Genomic DNA, 22565 nt, shown 5'->3' with positions numbered 1-22565 from the left:
ACGAACATTTTTAATTTGGGGTTCCGTCAAATATTTCGCTTGCCGAAAGGGTTCCGTCACCAAAAAAGTTTGAGAACCGCTGATGTAATACATCGCACTTTCGAACTCCCGGCTCTTGAACCGGCCTAAAACATTGATAACGGCCTAACGGGGTTTGATCAGTAGGTAGGTACGAAAAGTCGTGCCCCGTGATATCATGGTGACATGTCACGTACACCATAATATTTATATCGCTAGCTTGTTTTCGCGGAGGGGTTACAGATATTTTGTGATAATTCGCGAACTATAGAATCATGGTGACATGACCATACTGATATGGCAAGTCACGTACACATGATATTTATAATGGCTATCTTGTTTTCGAGAAGGGGTTGATGGTTCGCGAATTATCTCTATTACATAAGCAGGCCTCTAACTGTCATGTGGCTAGATAACATATGAGTTATACCCGGTGTGGCCTGTAACACGAGCAAATAATTAAAACATAGATTGTACTCCTCAAACGATAACCGTTTTGTTCAACAAACTTGTAAAAATTATGAAGTATTTTGACTCCCTATTTTTCATACAAAATAAATATAATCTTCAATGGACGCCATCGCCACGCCATATCATTGGGATTGACGTTGCTTGTCACGCCTTAAACTTAACAAAATTCGCAATACATTGCGTCTTAGCATAAACTTTAAAGTGAATTAAAAATCAAACCACAAGTTATTTTGAAAAGTCGCTGAACAAATCTTGGTCAGTATGAGGAGTACAGCCTACAGTTTAATTTTTTGCTCGTATTACAGGCCACACCCGGTTATACGACCCTTTTTCTTATAAAGAAAATTACAAAAGTAAAATAGCGCTTATTATCTGCTACAATTTTTACCTGCCTCCTAAAGTTAAGGAAAAACTGATGATTATATTAATTTATTTAATGACATTAGACAAATAGAAGCCATGTGACTACACTACCTGTTATGTTTGTATGATCTGAATTGGCCCCTGAGTTTACCCTCTATTCCTGCATAGCATTAAGTAACTTGAAAGAAGGTAAGCGATCTTGACATGTCTTTTAATTGAAAAACGCTTTTCAAAAATCAGTAACAATTACTTATGAAAACAGAAGAATGTAAATGATCATATTAGATTCATAATTGTTACATATTTGCTGTAACTTATTTTTAATATGTGTTTTTCAATTAAAAGACACATCAAGTATTTCTAATGCTAAAAAAAACTAACTATATAGGTACAATGCGTGGCAACAGTGGGTGTTCACTACATTTAACAGTACCTACAAGCTTGATTTTGGTATAGTTTTCGTAGGTATAGGGATATATACAGCTAATAATAAGCATATTTTAAGAATAAAGAATGAATTAATGTATTTAATTAATTATTAACCTGTCACTCAAAAATAATTAGGAATACTATTAACTTTAACCCTTTAAATACTTAGTTTCTTTTATTTAAGCACTGTTCAAATAATGCCAATGCTAATTAAGTTAATTAACTATATTCAACGTCTTAAATTCACAGAAAACTTCAGATTTATTAATTTTTAGGGTTCCGTACCTCAAAAGGAAAAAACGGAATCCTTATAGGATCACTCGTGCGTCTGTCTGTCTGTCTATCTGTCCGTTTGTCACAGCCGATTTTCTCCGGAACTACTGGACCAATTAAGTTGAAATTTGTGTACACATATGTAAGTTTGTGACCCAAATACGGACATGTAACAAATGAATTTTAAACATGGGGGCCACTTTTGGGGGGTAAATGAGAAAATTAAAAAATAAAGGTTTTCAAACTATATCATGTTACAAATCAAATGAAAGAGCTTATTGTAAGGATCTCAAATATATTTATTTTATAATTTTCGAATAAACAGTTTAGAAGTAATTCAAGAGAATAGGCAAAAAATTACCATCCCCCCCTTTATCTCCGAAACTACTGGGTCTAAAATTTTGAAAAAAATACATCAAATAGGTCTATACCTATAGATGACAGGAAAACCTATTATATAGAAATGTACAGTAAAGCGTGAGTCGGACTTAATTACTTACTTTTTGATCCGACCCCTACGGATTTTTTAAAGAGATTTCACTCACGTTTCACATTAAAAATACATTTTTTAAAAATTGTGTAATGTACGGAACCCTTGGAATGCGAGTCCGACTCGCACTTGGCCGGTTTTTAAAACAAGGATATGTACACAAGGATAAAAATATTGTAATAAACGAAATTAAGCGTTCTAATTAATACTTTATTTGGACAAGATTCGTCAGATCTAAGCGTTCTTTATTGTATTTTCTGTTTATTGTTAAAATGTCATCGTATTTTAATATTGTATGTTTGTTTTCAGAAACTAAACGAGTCGCAGAAATGGTGTTTTTCTTGAGGAGAATCACGAAAAGGTAAGATTTTTACAATGAATAATATGTGTCGTTTTGACTCAAATGGCGTAGACATGAAAAAGACAAACTTTTTCGAGAATTTGCTGCCAGGTAACGAAATAAATTCTCGATAGACCTAGCTGTTAGGTATTTTTTTAATATGGATTCTAACACTTCTATTCTACCTATTTATTTAATGTTTTCCTTTTTAACGACGCAAATGGTGGGATTGTAGTACATGCATTGTACCAAGGCATGTTCTCTTTTTAGATTTAGTTTTTTTTAAGTTTTATATGTATCTAAGTTAGTTAATTCTGTTTTATTTATAGGTACCTAAATTAAGTTTATTTTAAGTAATTTATCTGTTAACAACAAACTATCAAAAAATATTATAGGTAAGTACCTATACTTATTTTACATTAAATACCAGTCTTTATGGCATCTGACATATTTCATAACTAGCGTAACTTGGCAGTTCGCCGTTAAATATAGGTAACTCTATCAATTTATCATTTATATACTCCTCGAAGGAAAATTCCTTAAGTGTTGTAGGTATTAAAGATGACCCCACGATCTGTATGGAATCTCCCTTTCATTTTGCGATAGTACCTAATTAGGTGCAAAAGCATATCGTTATAAATAATAAACAAGCTATGGTCAACTATAGCTTGTTTATTATTTCTAGAAATATTAAAAATAAAACTAATAATCTTAATAGTAAGATCTCGCTACAATGGCGATACCAATAATACCATACAATAATGACACAACATAGACCTATATACCTATACTATAGAAACTCCCTCTTGCTCAATGGGAGCAAAGGTGATTTTTCAAAAGAAAACTGGCTAGGTTTAAAAATTTTAATAATAACACGAAAAAAACGTACAGTCAACTCCTGTTGGCTCATGAATGCGACATATTTTTGAGAAGTTATATGCGACCATATTTTTACACTTCACTGTACATATAACATGTAGTTCCATCGATAATAAGATCTCAGCATGAGGTTGTCATCTCAAGTGACATACAATATCTATATAAAAAAATACTTAAGTAAGGTGCATTCGGGTAATACCGAATGTCGGATAGTTCCGAAATTCAGATGAAAGTCACCCTTAATTCCATCATAAAGTCTCTTTTCGGAATTATCCGACAGTTTTCGACATTCGGAATTACCGGAGTAAACCTTACTTAATGACACTACGTTTTGTAAGGGAAACTCCCTCTCTCTCCAATTATTATTTTGCGATAGTGTTAATTAGCAAGAGCCGTTGTTTATCATTTAACGACGGGGCCAAAGGTGGAGAGGCGCGTACACACACCCCCGCGCTTATCAAGTATTGTGCAATCAACTTAGGGCTACTTGCACCATCCCACTAATAACCCGGGGGTAACCGGTTAAACCTGGAGTTACCACGGTTACCAGTACAATTTGACACTGGGTTAACATATTGTAATGTATATTTTAATTTTCGCTATCCAACGTGGTAACGCGGCAAGTATCATGGGCACCTTTGCACCCGGTACAGCCCGCGGAGGTCTTTTAGATTAAAATATATTAATATTTAGATATATTTAAGTTACTTTTGTATGATTATTTATGTACCTTTAACCTTTTGTATAATAAATAAATATATATATACCTTTTAATTTTATGTTAATATAATTTGTATTGTGTTGTGAGTAATATTATATATATATATATATACATATATACTGTGTGGACCATTGCAGTCTGTACATAAATAATGATTATGATTATGATTAACGGTTAGTGGGATGGTGCAAGTGGCACTTAGAAGAAACTTTAAATAAAACTAATAGACTATGAAATTTTGAGGATTTTTTTGCAATCTCTTAACTAAGCACTTATTAAAAAGAATGTAATTTTTTCGCATTGTTACACTATTTTTTGTCAATGCATTTACATGTTTGTAATTGTGTCGCTTAACTTCAAACTCTGGTAAATCCATTCGACCCTCTTAGCAAATATCTACCCTATAACCTTCTCTTAATACCAAAATCGATAATAATCTGACAGATTTACCCGAGTTTTAAGTTAAGTGACTCGATTATACATACAGTGTGGAAAATAAAATATATAATCTCTTAATTAATATCCATTTTTTAGGGTTCCGTACCCAAAGGGTAAAACGGGACCCTATTACTAAGACTTCGCTGTCCGTCCGTCCGTCTGTCACCAGGCTGTATCTCACGAACCGTGATAGCTAGACAGTTGAAATTTTCACAGATGATGTATTTCTGTCGCCGCTATAACAACAAATACTAAAAACAGAATAAAATAAAGATTTAAATGGGGCTCCCATACAACAAACGTGATTTTTGACCAAAGTTAAGCAACGTCGGGAGTGGTCAGTACTTGGATGTCCGTATTTTTTTTTGCTTCTTTTTTGTTTTTGTTTTTTTGCATTATGGTACGGAACCCTTCGTACGCGAGTCCGACTCGCACTTGCCCGGTTTTTAAACTATGACTCAAATTGTCACAAGCTAACCCTTGAAGTGGCAGGAACCGGCTCACGGACAATTTAAATACGTCATTTGAATTTGAATTGACGTACCTATGACAAGGTTATATTAATATACATTGAAAAGTCCTATATAGGGTCTGTGCGGACAGAGAAGAGTCGTGGTATGTATGGGGCCCAAAAAAATCCACGACTCTTCTCTTTCCGAACACACTCTACCTTCATCACAGAAAAAATAATAATACTATTAGGTACAGAAGACTTAATGTAATAGCACCAGTCATGGGACCTTTAAGAGGAAATTTGGAATGTTTGTGATATTACCCTAATACATGTAAATGGTCTACCGCTTAGCGTGTTAAAATGAATGTCCTATCCGTCTTTCATGTTTCAGGCATGTTGTATCAAAGATACTGCAATTAGTTTCCACATACTTAACAAATTAAATCTATGCTTTTTTTCTCCAGTCATGGACACCAAAGCTCCAGTAATGGGCCCCCCTATAATGGACATTGCTCTATCAGTATAAAATATTGAAATAGGTCATCAGATCAGGTCCATGTTATTTTACCACAATGGTGACACGTGTACTGTAAAATAATTAATTTATAATGTAAGATATAGGTACTCGTAGGTACCTACTTTATGCCTAACACGTGTTCCAACGTATGGCATTGAAATCCGGACTTCAGTTATAGTTCCGTCACCTCTGAACTGTTCTAGAATTAGTTCAAGATTATAACTCTAACCTTCGCAAATTCAGAACTAACGTCACACTGTTTTAAATTTAGAGCTTATAACCATGCAAAAAGGTAACATTTGGCTTGGCACTGTTAATTAAATACGAGCTTTTTGAAATATCGCATCAGACTAACGAGACACCTAATTATTATTTTATAGACAGCCAATTAACGTTAACCTACGACATGCGATTTCCAGTAATATTTTTGTTTACAAATACAATTTATGCGCAGTAGTACCTATGTGTGTGTGTTTTGATCAATTGAGTTCCGCATAATCAATAATGATGAGTAATGATTGTCTATTTATTTTAAATAGGATTCCCGAAGTACAGTCAATGTCAGGAATGATAGGTATTACTTAAGTCGTGCCATCGTCATTAAACTACGTCCAAAAGAGAGGTATGGGCACTGTGGCAGTCATATCGTTTTGTGTGGTAGGGCACAGCACAGCGCATGCCATTCCAGAGCTCAACTGGGGAGGTACCTCCACCTTACCATAGATTATACAATATTACAGAAAACTGCGGCCAAAAAACACTGCTTACCATCAGGGCGGATCGTATACTTGTTTAAAAAAAAAACGTGACTTGGTGCCATGACCAGGATTATTAAACCCCTTTTAAAGCTTGGCTGTAGTCAATCAATCAATACTTTATTTCCAAGAATATGGTACATAGACATACAATGTTGGTTAGTAAAAGGTGTTAGGTCAGCATATTCTGCAGGGATGCATCGGCGTAGAAATATTTACATAACTATGTACATACATGAGAAGTAAAATTTAATATTTAAATTAAAAATCAGTCCGTATAAGATTAGCAATCATTAATTAACAATTCATAATAAATTTCATTTTAAAATTCATCTACAGAGTAAAAACATTTTCCAAGTAACCACTGAACCATTTTTTTTTCAAATTTACATATCGGTAGAGTTTTGAGGTCATCTGGCATTCTATCAAATATTTTTACAGCCATATTACAGACATTTGACTGGGACACTTTCAGCTTCTGCGCAGGTTGATGATATAGCTGAAGTGGCTTCCACATTCCTGCTGGGAGTTTGCATATTAAACACTTCACCATGAAGTGGAAAAAGCTGAGGCTAGTCATCTCCCTCTATTCTTTTCGTCTTCGACTTTCTTACAGCATACCTAGTATACTATTATCAGCATTCTCTTAGATCCTTGATAACAACAGCGTCATTCGTTTTTTCCATTCGTTAAATAAATATTTATAAACAGTTCTTCCTAGTTTATAATTGGAATAACTTCAAGGTCCTACAATCACTAATGCCTTTCAATTGTACCAATTTACAATGTTTGATAGGTAGAATTTATGTTTATTTAGTATGTAGGTATACCTAGGTAATACGATAGAAGGACGACTGAGTAGGGTATTCTCCTACTAGTCAACTCAGTTTCTTTTTTAGAACTGTCAAAACGATTTTCTAATATGGAATATTACACAATGACTTCACGGTCAACTCATCTACTTTTTATAGGTATTTATTTCTATCCGATTAAATAGAACTTGTGTTTAAAAATAACTGCTATGCTATATATATTTTTCTAATAATTATCTGGTGTATTATTTTATAAACAGTGTGAAATAATTTATTGGAAATACAGTCAAACACCCTATCCTCTAGCCGCCCATACGTCAAACCTTGCCAAGCAAAATTAAATTTTATTTTGTCAACACAAAGTTCAAATTAGAATGGAACAGGAGACCTTTTTATAGGTCTCTGGGTGGCTAGAGGCTATTGTAAGTGTGAAGTGTTTAATTTATAGTTTCTTACAGGTCGGTATAAATAGTGTTATTGTAATTGTACTTAGCGCTAGATAAACATTACGTATGCAATATATCACCCATTAGTAATAGAGTACACTATTTAATAACAATAAGATGTTGTGACGTATATCGGATGACGTGTATTTGTTATTTTAATTAATAAACGTCAACTTTTGTAGTTAACTGAAATTTATTTGCAAATGACGCGTCACGCTGTTCGTATGTTTACTTTTTTGCTATAGGATTAAATGTCCTAACGGGACATTAATGCCACCTGGATTGTAAAACTTACTTCTATAAGGTCCCGAATTCTCATTTTGTAGGACCAAAATTCACACGACCGGACAGACGACCTTGTTAAGGTCGCCGGAAGACGCTGGATGCGGGCCGCTTCCAACCGGCACGTATGGAGGTCCAAGGGGGAGGCCTATGTTCAGCAGTGGACGTCTTATGGCTGAGATTATGATGATGAAGACCAAAATTCGGGATTCTCCGATTTACAACTAAAGAAAGGGATAGCGAATTTTCTACCACGCCCCCAAAGAATCTGAAGAAACTAACATAGCAACAAGATACACAAATTATAAATATAGTAGTGTACCCTATGATGGGCGTGGAACCAGTAATGGGACAAAAAACCACAAATCCTGTAAAATAAGTGTCTAAAAGTAGTTAATAAACACTGCCTGTATATTATCATAAATAAGAGTCCTAGAGCTGTTTCAGTTTGAATTTTTATTAAATTTGGTTGTTTTTTAAGAAATTGGCGTCAACCCAAAAGTTGCCGTGTCACTGAAAAAAAATACCATTACGAATTCTTAACAACTTCGCTAAGAGAGGTGAGTTAATTTATTAAATTTTAATTAATTAATACTTGATGAAAACTAGAATGTGTTTTGTTAATTGCATTTACCATGAGATAAGGTATACAACATACTATGTTGTGACTCCACAGATGTCAAAAAATAGTGGTATTTGGCTCAATCCCATTATAGGAGCTGTAAAACTGCATACCTCCTATAATGGGCAATTTACATAATGATGCTTGCCAAGCCATCATTTCATGTTTAAACAATACAGAAGTAAAATGTAGTTACGAAATATGTCAACCAGGAGGTATACTCGGACTTCGGATAAATTAATATCGTTTTTTAGTGTGGGTCAAATCTTGGTAGCCGAGTTTGAGCCACTTTCCCGTTTTCCGATTGAGTTGAAATTTTGTATTCGTAATTAAATATGAAAATCGGATGATAATGCAATATTATGATAACATGGACCAGATCTGATGACCTATTTCAATATTTTATACTGATAGAGCAGTGTCCATTACTGGGGGGCCCATTACTGGAGCTTTGGTGTCCATGACTGGAGAAAAATAGCATAGTTTTAATTTGTTAAGTATGTGGAAACTCATTGCAGTATCTTTGATACAACACGCCTGAAACATGAAAGACGGGTAGGACTTTCATCTTTCAATACGCTAAGCGGTAGACCATTCACATGTATTAGGGAAATATCACAAATACTCCAAATTCCCTCTTAAATGTCCCATGACTGGTGCTGTTACTATAACCATTAATCTTTGTTTTGTGTAACATACCTACATTAGTTCACAGCTCTAGTTGTTTTGCAAAGTTGGTAGGCAACAAGATAACAAAATAAGCTCTGATAGTGATAGTTTTATTTAGAAGCAATTAACGGTCGCTGATGATGATGAGCGTATCGCTTACGGCTTCCATAGTAGACCTTTGCGGTAATATATACCTACTCTGTATCTTTAGGTATTTAAATAAAAGTATACAAAATCTACCCTCAAATGGCTTCTTAAGCCATTATTATGTTTTATCCATTTCTTACAAATACAGAAGTCAAAATGACAGATAAAGACGTAGCGTTTATGAATAAAGGGGTAAAGCTACAGCCCGACCCGAGCCAGGACAATTTTCCAACACAATAAATAAGTACATATGTCACAAGGATAAATAAAATAAAATAAATAAATATTATGGGACGTCTTACACAGATCAACCTAGCCCCAAACTAAGCAAAGCTTTTAGGTACTATGGGTGCTAGGCGACGATATACATACATATATAGATAAATTAGTTAAATACATACCTATATACAAAGAAAATACCAGTGTTGCCAAATCGTACCTTTTAGTACGGTTTTACGTACAATTTTTGGACCCTTCCGTACCTTTTGTGTAAACAGCGTACATCGTTCTAAAATCGTACCTTTTGGCCAAACCGGACAATACCCAAGACTAAGGAACAAATATTTGTGTTCATCACACAAATAAATACCCTTACCAGGATTCGAACCCAGGACCATCGGCTTCACAGGCAGGGTCACTACCCACTAGGCCAGACCGGTCGTCAAATATATCTAGACTTTACAATCAACGAATGTTTGCCGTTGGTTGGTTCTAATTTTGCACGCGCTACGTTCGGAAAAGTACCTACAGTTTCGTCAGCGCCTTATCGGGAGGTGTGTCGACCGGTTATCAACGTCTTATTTATAACTGCACGAGGCGCGTAACGTGACGTTACGTCAGTTGAACTTAAACTTTTAAAGCTGACAACAAGGTTACTTATAGGGACCGTAAAGACCGTGATGACCATGATGACAGAGGGCCTACCGCGAACCACAGTAGACATGTTGTCTCCCTGTCACACTAACGTACGAATTTACAAGTGCGACAGAGAGGTAACACGTTGAACGTGGTTCGCGGTAAGCCCTCTGATCCGACGAAAAGCCCCGTAACCAGTGGGAAGATACTCCTTTCGGACAAACTCGGCCCCAATCGGCTCAGCATTGCTCCGAGCAATTATTAGGTCACCACTTGACGTCCTTTTGCGTGCACGACTATAAGATAAAGTCTTGAATTTAACAACCCTAAATAGCCGAAAGTGATAGGGTCATACATTAGAAAGGGATAGCATGATTCGACCCTGAATCGCTGTCAAACTTCGGTTTTGTAGGAATAGGAAGTGTCCTTTCTGTACGGTAGTAAGTACCTACTATCATTAAAATTCTGTGCTGTAATTATGTCCATATATCAACGATTGTAAGCTTAGTTTGGCTATGCTCCCAGGAGTCCCCTCGTTTCCCTCACTCCACTGCTCTAAACTTCCTCAACATTAACTACTGCTCCTAACATTTAAAAAAGAACTATTTCTGTAACAAAAACAATAAGCTGTCTTATCAAACTGCACAACGGGACTTAATCGCGTATTTAAGTTTTAAGGTTTTGAGATACGCGATTAAGTCCCGTTGTGCAGTTGAAAGTTTAAATCAGTGAATAAGCTGTCTATCCTCGTGCCGCCCACCATACAAAATTATAGCCAAGGAAGTTAGAATCTTGTTGTATTTTCAATTGGGTTGAATTTCATTTGTTCGAAAATTTTACGAGATAAATGAAATCCTACCTACTTTGTTTTTAATTAAGGTTGACATTCCATCGAAACTGAGTGTACATCCTAATGTACATTGGGCGGCACGAGGCTATACCTAATTAAATTATTTACCACAAAACTGTCTATGCCAGACAGTCGTCGCATTTTCTTTTCGTTAAAATGAATAATCGTAAAGTTTTATAGTATGTGTACACATACTATAAAACTTTACGATTATTCATCAGCCAAGAAAGTGGTCTACCACTTTTCGACTCTATTAATCAGATGATAAAGTTGAAAAGTGGTAAACCACTTTCTTGGCGGACTATACAGCCTGACCAGTATACATATAATATATTATCATGACATTAGATAATTCAGTTACGATAAAAACAAAAAAACATTATGGTCAAACAGCGACATCTACTTGTCCTAATGGACTCATATTTAATTTCTGATTTTCCCTCGCTATTTGGATTTTACAAGTTTAGGTAAAATACCACATGATCTGGGTCAGCAGTTATTTGAGAACACCAGTGCAGTGGGTCCGATATCGTTGCCTACTTAACTTTGGACCCGTGTTATAGACATGTAATTAAAATATGTATTAGGTACTTGAAAAAATCGGGAACGATCTTTTATTTATACTGAATGTGGACATCACATCAATTATTAGGATATATCTTGAGTAGGATTGTTAAAAAATACATTTAAGAGTGTTATGGCCAGCAAGTGGCTATCCAATCCATCTCAGAAAGATTGTGAACAATAACCGATATTATGAATTCTGTTAAATCAATCAGAATCATATTTTATTTATTTGGAAAGCAAACAGAAATAAGTGAGCATGAGATAAATTTACAGAGACACACTAAGGACATTCACTTATTTCCAAAACAGCTCTCACTAAAACATGTACTTATAACAGAAATAGACCTAGACAGTCACAATCTGAATTCTATTTAAGGACCAACTTATTCCTGCTGATAATTTGCTGTTCGGCTAATATCGTCTGATCTCAGATTAGATAAGATACCTGACAAAAATTAATGCCCATTAACATTCAGGTCTGAACATAAGTTCCGCCTGTGATGGCTCTACATAAGCGTATCTAAACTGCAAAACGTAAATCAAGACCAAAAAAAGCAAGAGAATGTTGCCACTGCAATAATTTGTTTGTAAAATAGTAAATTCCTTTTGATAAATAATCACGCTAAGATAATTTATTCATTAGTAATTTTACTCCTAGTACATATTTAAAAAAGTACTTTTATTGACCTATTCGTACATAAATACAAGACGCGCTAGTAAAAACGTGGCAACATTTCTTACTATTTTTGGTCTTGAATTACGTTTTGCAGTTTAGGTAGATACTTATACACCTACATAATGACTATAATTACATATGATCATCGATCGATGTTTGTTTACCTGAACTGTGATACTTCATATCGATTGAACTCTGCGCGGATTAAAAGCAATTGTTTGTACCAGATAAAAATACCCTCGTGAATGAGTAAGCGTATTGATAATGCATTGATAACAGTAATTGGACCCGGATTCTCGTTGGAATCCCCTTAGACATTGTTTAAATGCAGCTTTTAATATAGGTACAAAACGAGCCAGTTTGAAAACACCGGACTTCGAGTCAGACTCGCCCACCGAGAGTTCCGTACTTTAGTATTTGTTGTTATAGCGGCAACAGAAATACTTATATACATCATCTGTGAAAATTTTAACTGTCTGGCTATAACGGTTCATGAGGTACAGCCGGGTGACAGACAGACAGACGGAATCACAGGCAGACAGTGGAGTTTTAGTACCTAATAGGGTCCCGGTTTTACCCTTTGGATACGGAACCCTAAAAAAACATTGTTTATTTTTCACTTGTCACCCTATTTGAGATCCTTATAAGAATAAAGAATAGAATAAGAAACGTTATGTGTGAATTATTAACTATATTTTAGCGTTTTTTAGCTTTAGGTCAATTTATTTTAATGGGTTATTCATTTATTCGATGCAGTGTTAATAGATGCCAAAAACTACAGAGGGATACACGAGCTAAATATTTCAGAAATTCAAACTTAGAATTTCTATTGTCACGGAATATCGATATTCTGTAACCATATTTCGAGATTTTTCCATACAGAAAGACAGGTTCCTGAGTATGCAACAGCTATATGTGATGTACCTGTTAGATTTTTTATGTGCATGTTGTCCTTGATTCCGTGGAGTATGGGGCGGGTGCTAGTGTGGGACGCAACCTGCGTAGACACGCTGGCCCCGTCACATCTCCACGGAACCTCTGCGAGGGCGGCAGCTGCTGCGGAGGCGGCCGAAAACGCAAAGGTTGGGAAGTATCGCGGTCTCGGCGCCGAATACATTTTCGTTCCTTTCGGCGTCGAGACCCTGGGTCCGTGGGGTCCTGGCGTGTGAGTCTCTTTGGAAACCTTTCAAAGAGACTCAGGGACGCAACTGGGGACCCGAGAGCTGGCAGTTACCTCGCTCAACGCTTTAGTCTGGCAGTTCAGCGGGGTAACGCAGCCAGCATCTTGGGGACCTTGCCACAGGGGCCTTTTTTAGATTTAGTTTAGATTAGTTTTATTTTATTTTAGAATAGTTTGTATTTAGTTTAATTTTAAGTTATTTTTATTTATTGTTTTTTGACTTGTTGTTGTTGTATTATGTCTATATCGATATAAGTTATAATATTACAAAGATATCCTTTAGGTAGTTAACATTCCTATTTTTAGTCGACTCGAGCAAGACGTGATCTTTAATAGTATGTTGACTTTGTGACATTTAAATCAGAAATATCGGAGCTTTTTAACTCTAAATGTCTCCCGTACACTTATTCGGAAACCTTAAAATATAATACCAATGTAATGTCAATCGCATAACCGAACTGGTACGATTGAGAAGAAGAGTAAAAAAACTAATTTGCAAAATATTTTGAATTTATAATTTAAATAAAAAAATCATGGCATTAAAGCATGTAAATACATTTGTCACTCTGTTATCCCAACTATGAAAACGAAAGTAACTCCATCTGTCCGTCTGTTGCCTCTTAAACCGCTAATATAAACAGATTGAGATGAAATTAGGTATTGTAATAGTTTGAGCCTTGGCGAAGGACATAGGATAGTTTTTTATTAGGTAATCATCATTTCACGTAGACGAATTTGCGGGCAGGTACTAGTTCAGAATAAAACTAAACGAGACTGCAAGTGACGTTGTTATCAATTGGTATCATATTGTACGATTCAGAATATGCCATGGCGACAACAGGTATTTTAACTAGATTTTCTGGTTTCGATCAAAATAACCAAAATTGGTTTTTAACTTAAGTTTAATGTTACTTTAGTAGGTAGATACAGTCGCTACATCTTAAGAATGACTTGTGTTAAAAGAAATTCGACGTGTTGTGTTTAAGAAGTTTAGCGTATGTGGAGATACGAGTATAACTTTTCTTAGGTATTTACATACACACAAACTTAATATACATACCTATAAATAAAACAAAACATGATAAAATAACTAACCTATAAAACTTTTAAACTAAAACAAACTAATCTCTATTCCCCCGCTGTATGGTGCCGTAGATGCTGGCAGCATTTCCTCGCTGCATCGCAATACTTTTACATACCCAGGTAAAACATCGCGAAGCGTCTGGTTGACGTAACTGGTGACCGAAGAGCTGGCGGCTACCTCGCACAACGTATCAGTATTGCGATACAGCGGGGGAAATGCCGCCAGCATCCTTGGTACAATGCCTCAGGGGCCTATTTTAGATTTAAGCTAGTTATTAATTGCGTTTAGTTGTACCACTGTATATATATTGTATGACAATAAAAAAAAAGTAAAACAACACTCACCCACTGAAGTTACTTCCATGTTTTGTTTCCTTATTATGATGTGTCTGTTTGTTTGTATTGCATTTGCTCGTAATGACGATACGTTTCATAACACTTAACATGTTATTGTAAATGTTTGTGTGATCGAATTGTGATTATCGATTGCTATCCGGTTTTTCTTTATAACCTTTATCTTGGTTTTGAAAAGAAATTGTAATTTGTGTTGTCAAAATGATATATTTTCATCAAGGGCATAAATTGAATCCTGAATGAAGCGATGGATTCTAAAGTAGAATCCTGAGCGTAATGAGGGATCAAGTGTTAACGCCCATGACGAAATAACTTTGATACCGTGTGACACATACTGCTTTTCACATCAACTATGAGGAAAATAAAAAAATCTTAGTGTTGACACAATCTGATCTTATACAGATTATTTAAGCTAAAAAATAATGTGCAAAAAAATTTAAAAATTGTGTGCTAGAACAGAAAAGTGTTACTTTGATCCCTTCTTGCAGGGAGGAAAAGTGCCACTTTGATCTCTCCTAACAGGGAGGAAAAGTGCCACTTTGATCTCTCCTAACAGGGAAAAAAAAGCTTTTTTCGGAATAGGTGTGAAAAAACAGTTTTTTTTTCTGTGGCCCTTACTGATCTGGAGGTGCTGAAAATTTACAGTCTCACAGGGTTTACCGCGAAAATTGAACCTGCCTCTCTATCGCTCGAATATGCAAGAGAAATACAAAGGCAACGTTTTTCGATTTTTGGATATTGGCGGTAGGTAGGCCCCTTAATTAAGTGTCAATTGTCATGGGGAAATAGGCACACCTGATTGGCCTGATGCTCCCTTGATAACAGATTCGACACCAAGATATTTGAAACCGTTACGAATATTACATATTTCTTGCAGTTGACTCTATTATACGGCCCTTAGACTCAAGCCTATCTTTGTTTACATTTGTATCTTTATTACTAGTCATTAGTGACATATATATTTAATGACGTCAACGGCTATATATGTGTCGTACGTGCGTATATGTATATAAAACCAAGCCTTCTAATGCAAATAATGCAATGCCTTTCGTTCCCGTCACAAAATGACGCAACAGTGCCTTGAAGTTGCTTGGAGTTGATGAAATGTAACGCATTCTTACCCAGTCTCAGTAACCGAAGCTATACTAGTACTTACCAGCAACATATCTAATAACTATAAACAGTGATAAATCATTAGATAAAGGTTAAAAAACAAGTTTGCATTTGTTTTTAAAGTGAACACGTAACCCTCGACACACCCGCGCTCTCGGCCAATCACAGCGCGTCGTGCGCGCAAGCCCCTGCTATAAAAGAACTCGCGCGCAACATTTTCAAATTATTCCACATTCAAACGCGCACGCAATTAGTTGGTCGTTAAATGGGTGATAAATTAAATACAATAGCATACTATAGATGGCTCGTGTATCTATTTAGTTTCACGAATTCAGAAGAAATTTAGCAATTTTATAATTTTAGTTTTTTTTAATCAGAAAGTATTAATTTATTGTTGTTATTTTAATTCAGTGAACGGTATCTGCTTTAATTATTTCGTAATTTTTTAATTAAACTCTTTAAAAATGCTGCACTTCAAGTCGGTTCCTGAAGACTACGTCAGGCAGTCTGCCAAGTGAGTATGGGCCCATAGTTTGACCTGTGACTTTAATGGCATGAGTTTCATGAAATAATACTTCATAATTAATAAGGAATAATTAAGAATCAAAGAAATCTCTACACTTTCGATTAAGTATTAACTGAAATAAACAGTGTACAAGCAACTTTCTGGAATGGTACTTTTAAAAATTCCTTACCTACTTAGGTACTTTACTTCGTTGGCTCAGCGACCCAAATGAGACTTGGCCTCCGACACTAGACTAAAAAAATCGTTCGCCACATTAATTTTTTCTTTGCAATGTGTTTTATTTTAAACGTATGATGGCTCCTCTACACGATGGGCCAACGCCGGCCACTCCAATGGACGCAGCCATGCGGTATAGTGAGATAGCAATATCACTTGCTCCCTCTAACGCATAAATGCGTCCCTTGGAGTGGCCAGCGTTGGCCCATCGTGTAGAGGAGCCATGAGATACAAAGGACGAAACGACAGACTTCAATATACCGAATGACTCGAACGTCTTGCAGCCAATCAAAACAAAAGCACATCTGACTCATGACAACTTTTATTAATTTCATTAGGTAATGGTAGATCGAGTAATTTCTTGATCTAAAATTCTTAGCTACAAATTCGAAAATAGTAATCGCAATGTACACGCCTGGTATGCCAGGCATAAAGTTGCCTAATACACCGCGCTCAATCTACTCAAGATGAAGGCTGATTTATCTGAAGCGTTTGACAATGTTTCCATTCCGATTCTAGTGCCAAAGTTAGAGAATTGGCATCAGGTGACTTGGGATCAACTAAGTATTTTTTTATTTATTTTTTAGCCAGCTAAGTGCCCGAGTAACATAACATTATCGAATTTACTGATCAGTATTTCGGAGTAGGTACCTCAAGGAAGCGCTCTAGGACCAACACTACTTCACATGTCATTACATGGTTTCCTCTTTCAGGTCGCAAATCTCACTAGCTTTGCGACCGGAAACAAGCAGAGAAGTTACAAATAAGTACATTTTATACAGGTGATATGGCTAATTTTGAAAAATTTAGTCAGTTTTCTGCGGAAGATGTGGTGATGCAGTTTAATTTAAAATGAGTGTTATTAAATATTATCTTTCTACTTAAAAAAAAAACTATCTCCTGCTACCCTAAGATTGGCTCCAAGAGACCGTTGCTACCTTTATTCATAATATTTTTCAAACTCGATAGGTATCATATTATTAAATTACATTACATTATGTTATATTTGTTTCAGATGCGCCCAAGTGGCCCTAAACTGCAGCCGCGCCGCGCACGCGCCGGTTCCGCGCAACGCCAAGCTGCCTCAACTGGCCGCTCTGACACCCAAAGTAATTTTATTTATTTATCTAAAGGTTCCTGTACACAATGGGCCATCGTGGGCCAGTCTGGGGGACGCATTTATGCGTTAGAGTGTGATATTGCTATCCCATTTCACCGCATGGCTGCGTCCCTGGGACTGGGCGGCGCTGGCCCATTGTATACAGGGGCCTTAATCCATGAGCATTTCAAAGTCGACTAGCTGGGCGGAACCCACTCCGACCCACCTATCAAAAACTGCAATTTTTGGGGCCCAACTCTTGGTCGCCTTAAAAAGGGCGATATTCCGCCACCGAAAACCCCCATATAGCTCATTCAAATCGCTGGAACTGTTTCCGATATCCCCGAAATATATAAATAAATACAATATAAAATATATATACAACAATTACGTTTAAAGGTATAATATAAAACATCATGATACGGGGCATAAAGTACCTACCCCGTTTTCAATGCTCTGAAGTAGGTATAGCTAGTCAAGCAAATCTTGTCGCACCTACATTTTTTAAATTTGTCGCATTTTTCTACTGACAAGATTTGCTTGACCAACTATATAATATATGTTCTCGCCTATTGAACTGAACCAAGGACAATGAAGATCCTTTTATCACGGACGATTGACATTGTTTACGAAATAATTAATTAAAGGCGTGTCTCATTGACCAAATAGATAAAACGTCGGTTTAATAGGCGTTTCATTGTCGTGTTCCAGATGTACCTATTTGAATTTAATGAATACCTAGAAACGATAAGAGAGTCCAGGGTCTAACAGAACAAAGACCTTTCCTGTTTTATCCAAGAACAGAGTCCACTGCATTCAAGTACGTTTGAAAGTTATGTTAGGTACAGCGCCTTCTACTTTAGCTATCCAATTCAGAGTTACGATAAAAGTAATCAAAATTATGTAATTACGAATGGCAATATGCAGCCGGCGTTTTACCGTTTTTAAATAGGTACTTACCTATTGAGAATAATTTATTAATACTTAACTTAATCATAAGACAATTAATTAAAATTATTCATAAGTCTGTGCAGAGTTAGCTTGGATGCAGTCTACGTCAGTTTAGCAATACAATACCTATCTGGGACACCGAGCTTTGCTCGGAACACAAAAAAAAACAAAAAATGCGCATTTTCCTCGAGATAAAACCTAACTAGATCGATTTTTCGCCCCCGAAAAAACCCCTATATACCAAATCTCATCGAAATCGATAGAGCCGTTTATAAATAAATTAATAAATATACAAGAATTGGTCGTTTAAAGGTATAAGATTTGGGTTACCATGAAAGTCTAAAATACTATGTGTGACGAATAGCTCTGATGCCTACCTATAGTGTTGAGGTGTAGTGTGATGCCTACCTATAGTGTTGAGGTGTAGTTTTTCGAATCAATACGTTATTTTTAGCAACAAATAATTTGCGTCACCATGACTCTATACTTAGTAATATACGTCACATTTTAAATTCTTTGTTACGAGTATATTCTACCCATGACTATGTATTAGTTTCACTTTTGTTATTTTATAAAATTGAAAGAAGCGATGATAATTACCGCGAAGCGAATAAGTAATAATGCAAATTGACGCGCGTTAACATCTATACAGGAAATTCTTACAAACTTGTTTACACACGAGCACCATATTTGTAAACAGATTGAAACAAAGAAATGTGACATAGCTTGAGTAAAACCTGCGTCATACAAGCATTAAGTATGTAAAAATGTCCACTGTTATCCTGGCATTTTGCCACGGCTCATAGCGAGCTTGGGGTCCGCTTGACAACTAATCCCAAGAATTGACTTAGGCACTAGTTTTTACGAAATCGACTGCCATGTACCTATCTGTTGTGTGCCTACTGCCATCTGAACTTCCAAGTTCCAACCCAAAGGGGAAACTATAGGCCTTATTGGAATTAGTCCAGTTTCCGCGCAATGTTTTCCTTCACCGAAAAGCAACTGGTAAATACCAAATGTTTCGCAAATAAGTTACGAAAACCTCATTGGTACACCTAGATACGAAAGACATGTATTCCTTAAAGCACACATAAGATGAAAGAAATAAAATTAAGAGAAAATAATTAGAACAACAAAACATTAAAAAACGGAAAATTACATATAGTCTGACAAAAAAGAGAAGAAATTAAAAAGTGGCAATACTACTTTCTAATCAATCTATATAAAGGCCCCTGTACACAATGGGCCAGCGCCGGCCACTCCAAGGGACGCAGCCATGCGGTAGAATGAGATAGCTAAATTGCTTTAGTGATATTTCACTTCCTCCCTCTAACGCGTAAATGCGTCCCTTGGAGTGGCCGGCGCTGGCCCATTGTGTACAGGGACCTTAAGAAAACGGATGACACTACAGTATTGCCACTTTTTAATTTCTACTCTTTTTTGTCAGACTGTACTTGTGGCAGCATCTCAAGACTTACCGTTTCCAGGTCCGAGCCTTCGTGGAGCGCAGTGCTGCCCTCTGCCAGCCGGAGCAGGTTCACATCTGCGACGGCTCCGAGTCGGAGGCCGCGGCGCTCCTGCGACTCATGCAGCAGCAGGGGACGCTGCGCCGTCTGCCGCAGTATGACAACTGGTGAGGAATTTTAATAGTTATTTATTTTACAAGGGGGCAAAGTTGTTCTTTAACCGCTTGTGCTAATATTGATACCCGAGCAAGCGAAAGATTCCAAAATTGAACCACGAGCGTAGCGAGTGGTTCGAAAAATGGAATCTTGAGCGTTGTGAGGGTTTTAAAGCACGAGGGTTAAACAAAATTTGCCCCCGAGTGAAACAAAATTTTTCACCACACCAACCGAAGCAAATATTAAATCTAAAATATCAAACCAAATCAAATCCAAATAAATGTTATTAAATATGTATCATCCAAAGTCATCATTTAAAAGTCAATTCTTCCAGCAAACATAAGAAAACAGCTCAAAATTTGCATTTGATTACTTTGCCTCACATGTGAATAAAATGCAACTTTGCAATTAGTTTTTGAAGTGCAAAGTAAGACTTTCCGAGCTGGTGTGGTGAAAACATATTTATTTAATCACATTGTTTGAGAAAGGACGATTAAAAAATTGGGGAAAATCTTACAAATCAACCTAGCCTCAAACTAAGCACAGTTTGTACTCGGCGATATACACACATATATAGATAATACATAACTTAGACACATACGTAACATCGAAGAACAGGACAGTAATAGGGGCATAACAGGAATTTTCTGATTCACATCTTTTGCCAGGCCTCGGCAAGCCTCGCCCTCAACTACATCGTCAGAAAATGCCTCTTTCCATCCCTCGGAATAACTTTTTTTTTTTGTTTTTTACATAATTACTTCTTACTTACTAAATATATGTAAGTATTTCGTTGTCCAATATTCTAAAATATGTTATTCCTCGCAGCTACCTAGCCCGCACGGATCCATCGGACGTGGCTCGCGTAGAATCTCGTACCTTCATCTGCTCCGAGCGGGAGCGCGATGTGGTACCGGCAGCCAGAGCTGGCCAGAAGTCCGCGTTGGGGAACTACATCGCCCCTAGCGACTATGAGAAGGCTATGGCTGAGAGATTCCCGGGGTGTATGAGAGGTTAGTGAGCATTATCCCGTCTTCTAGTTACTGGCGCAAAACCTATGTAGCGGTGTGGCACCGCTCCGCTGTGGGCCTGGTCGAGGCAGTTTACGTATAGGTATGTACCTACAGCGATACAAGACTTCGCGGCGGAGCAATGCCATACCGCTACGTGAGTTCAGTTTAATACAGCGAATTGTCTAAGTGACACCTCTGGAGCTGCACGCGTCATTAGGCAGCGGTAACCGCTCACTATCTGGCGGCCCACTTGATTGTTTGTCCCCGACGTGGTATTAATATAGCTAATTTCAGGATTTTGTCGTCATAGCCCCTCTTTGATTTGTGTTGTTTTACTGACACTTATATTATCTGAAATTACCAGTATTGTAAGACTTCTGCGTTAACCCTTTTTGAATGGTATTTAGGTACTATTTACTTTTTTAACAAGCTTTTATTAGGTCGACCTGTATGTAACTAACTATGTAATGGAATCTTAGGTAACTAATTTAACCATCTTCCAAGGATCGTAGCGTCATGAAAATTGGCAGCTGTATGTATTTCTGATGACAATACAATAATATGGTACTGTCAAACTGATCTGATGATGGAGACAGGAGGTGGCCATAGGAACGTCAACATGTATGTAACTAACTATGTAATGGAATCTAAGGTAACTAATTTAACCATCTTCCAAGGATCGTAGCGTTATGAAAATTGGCAGCTGTATGTAGTTCTGATGACAATACTATAATATGGTACTTTCGAACTGATCTGATGATGGAGACAGGAGGTGGCCATAGGAACTCTGTGATGAAACAACGCAACCTAATTGCGTTAGGGGTTTTTAGAATTCTCTCGATGAGTATTAGTTGTCTGTCGTAAGAAAAGTACAGTCAGAAAAGTACAGTCAGCGATAAAAGCTTGTAACAAAAATGAAATTTTTGCCAAAAACTTATTTACTTGTTTTATTATTTGTATGAACGAAATACTCGTAGTTACCTAATAGTCTCAAATAATTTAATGCAAACATCACATGCTTCCATTCTTTATCTGAAAATTCAATTTTCAACGTCATTTGTTTTTTTAAATTCTGCTAATCGGCTTAGCGCCACTTGCACCATCATACTCATCATCATCATTATCTCAGCCATAAGACACTGCTGAACATAGGCCTCCCCCTTGGACCTCCATACGTGCCGGTTGGAAGCGACCCGCATCCAGCGTCTTCCGGCGACCTTAACAAGCCACCATCATACTAACCCGGGGTTAACCGGTTAAACCATTAACCCAGAGTCAAACCATACTGGTAACCATGGTAACTCCAGATTTAACCGGTTAACCCCGGATTAGTG

At 36.7% G+C, this 22565-nt stretch overlaps 1 protein-coding gene across 2 annotated transcripts in view; it reads left to right on the top strand.

The window, feature by feature from the left end:
• Positions 1-2386: 2386 nt before the first annotated feature.
• Positions 2387-22565, top strand: part of LOC134674247 (phosphoenolpyruvate carboxykinase [GTP]-like) — a 28114-nt gene continuing 7935 nt past the window's right edge. Inside the window, exons 1-4 of one of the 2 annotated variants that reach the window (XM_063532311.1) lie at positions 2387-2405; positions 17562-17655; positions 20084-20229; positions 21047-21231. In XM_063532311.1, coding sequence (XP_063388381.1) covers positions 20183-20229; positions 21047-21231 — 232 coding nt within the window. In that variant the 5' untranslated portion in view covers positions 2387-2405; positions 17562-17655; positions 20084-20182. Of the gene's footprint in view, positions 2406-16024; positions 16319-17561; positions 17656-20083; positions 20230-21046; positions 21232-22565 lie in introns of those variants that run through there. The other variant, XM_063532309.1, reaches the window with a different exon arrangement.

The sequence above is a fragment of the Cydia fagiglandana genome, chromosome 19, assembly GCF_963556715.1.
Source record: "Cydia fagiglandana chromosome 19, ilCydFagi1.1, whole genome shotgun sequence".
NCBI classification, from domain to species: Eukaryota; Metazoa; Arthropoda; class Insecta; order Lepidoptera; family Tortricidae; genus Cydia; species Cydia fagiglandana.
Note: the sequence above shows the minus strand (reverse complement) of the source record. Positions and strands in the feature narration are given on the sequence as shown.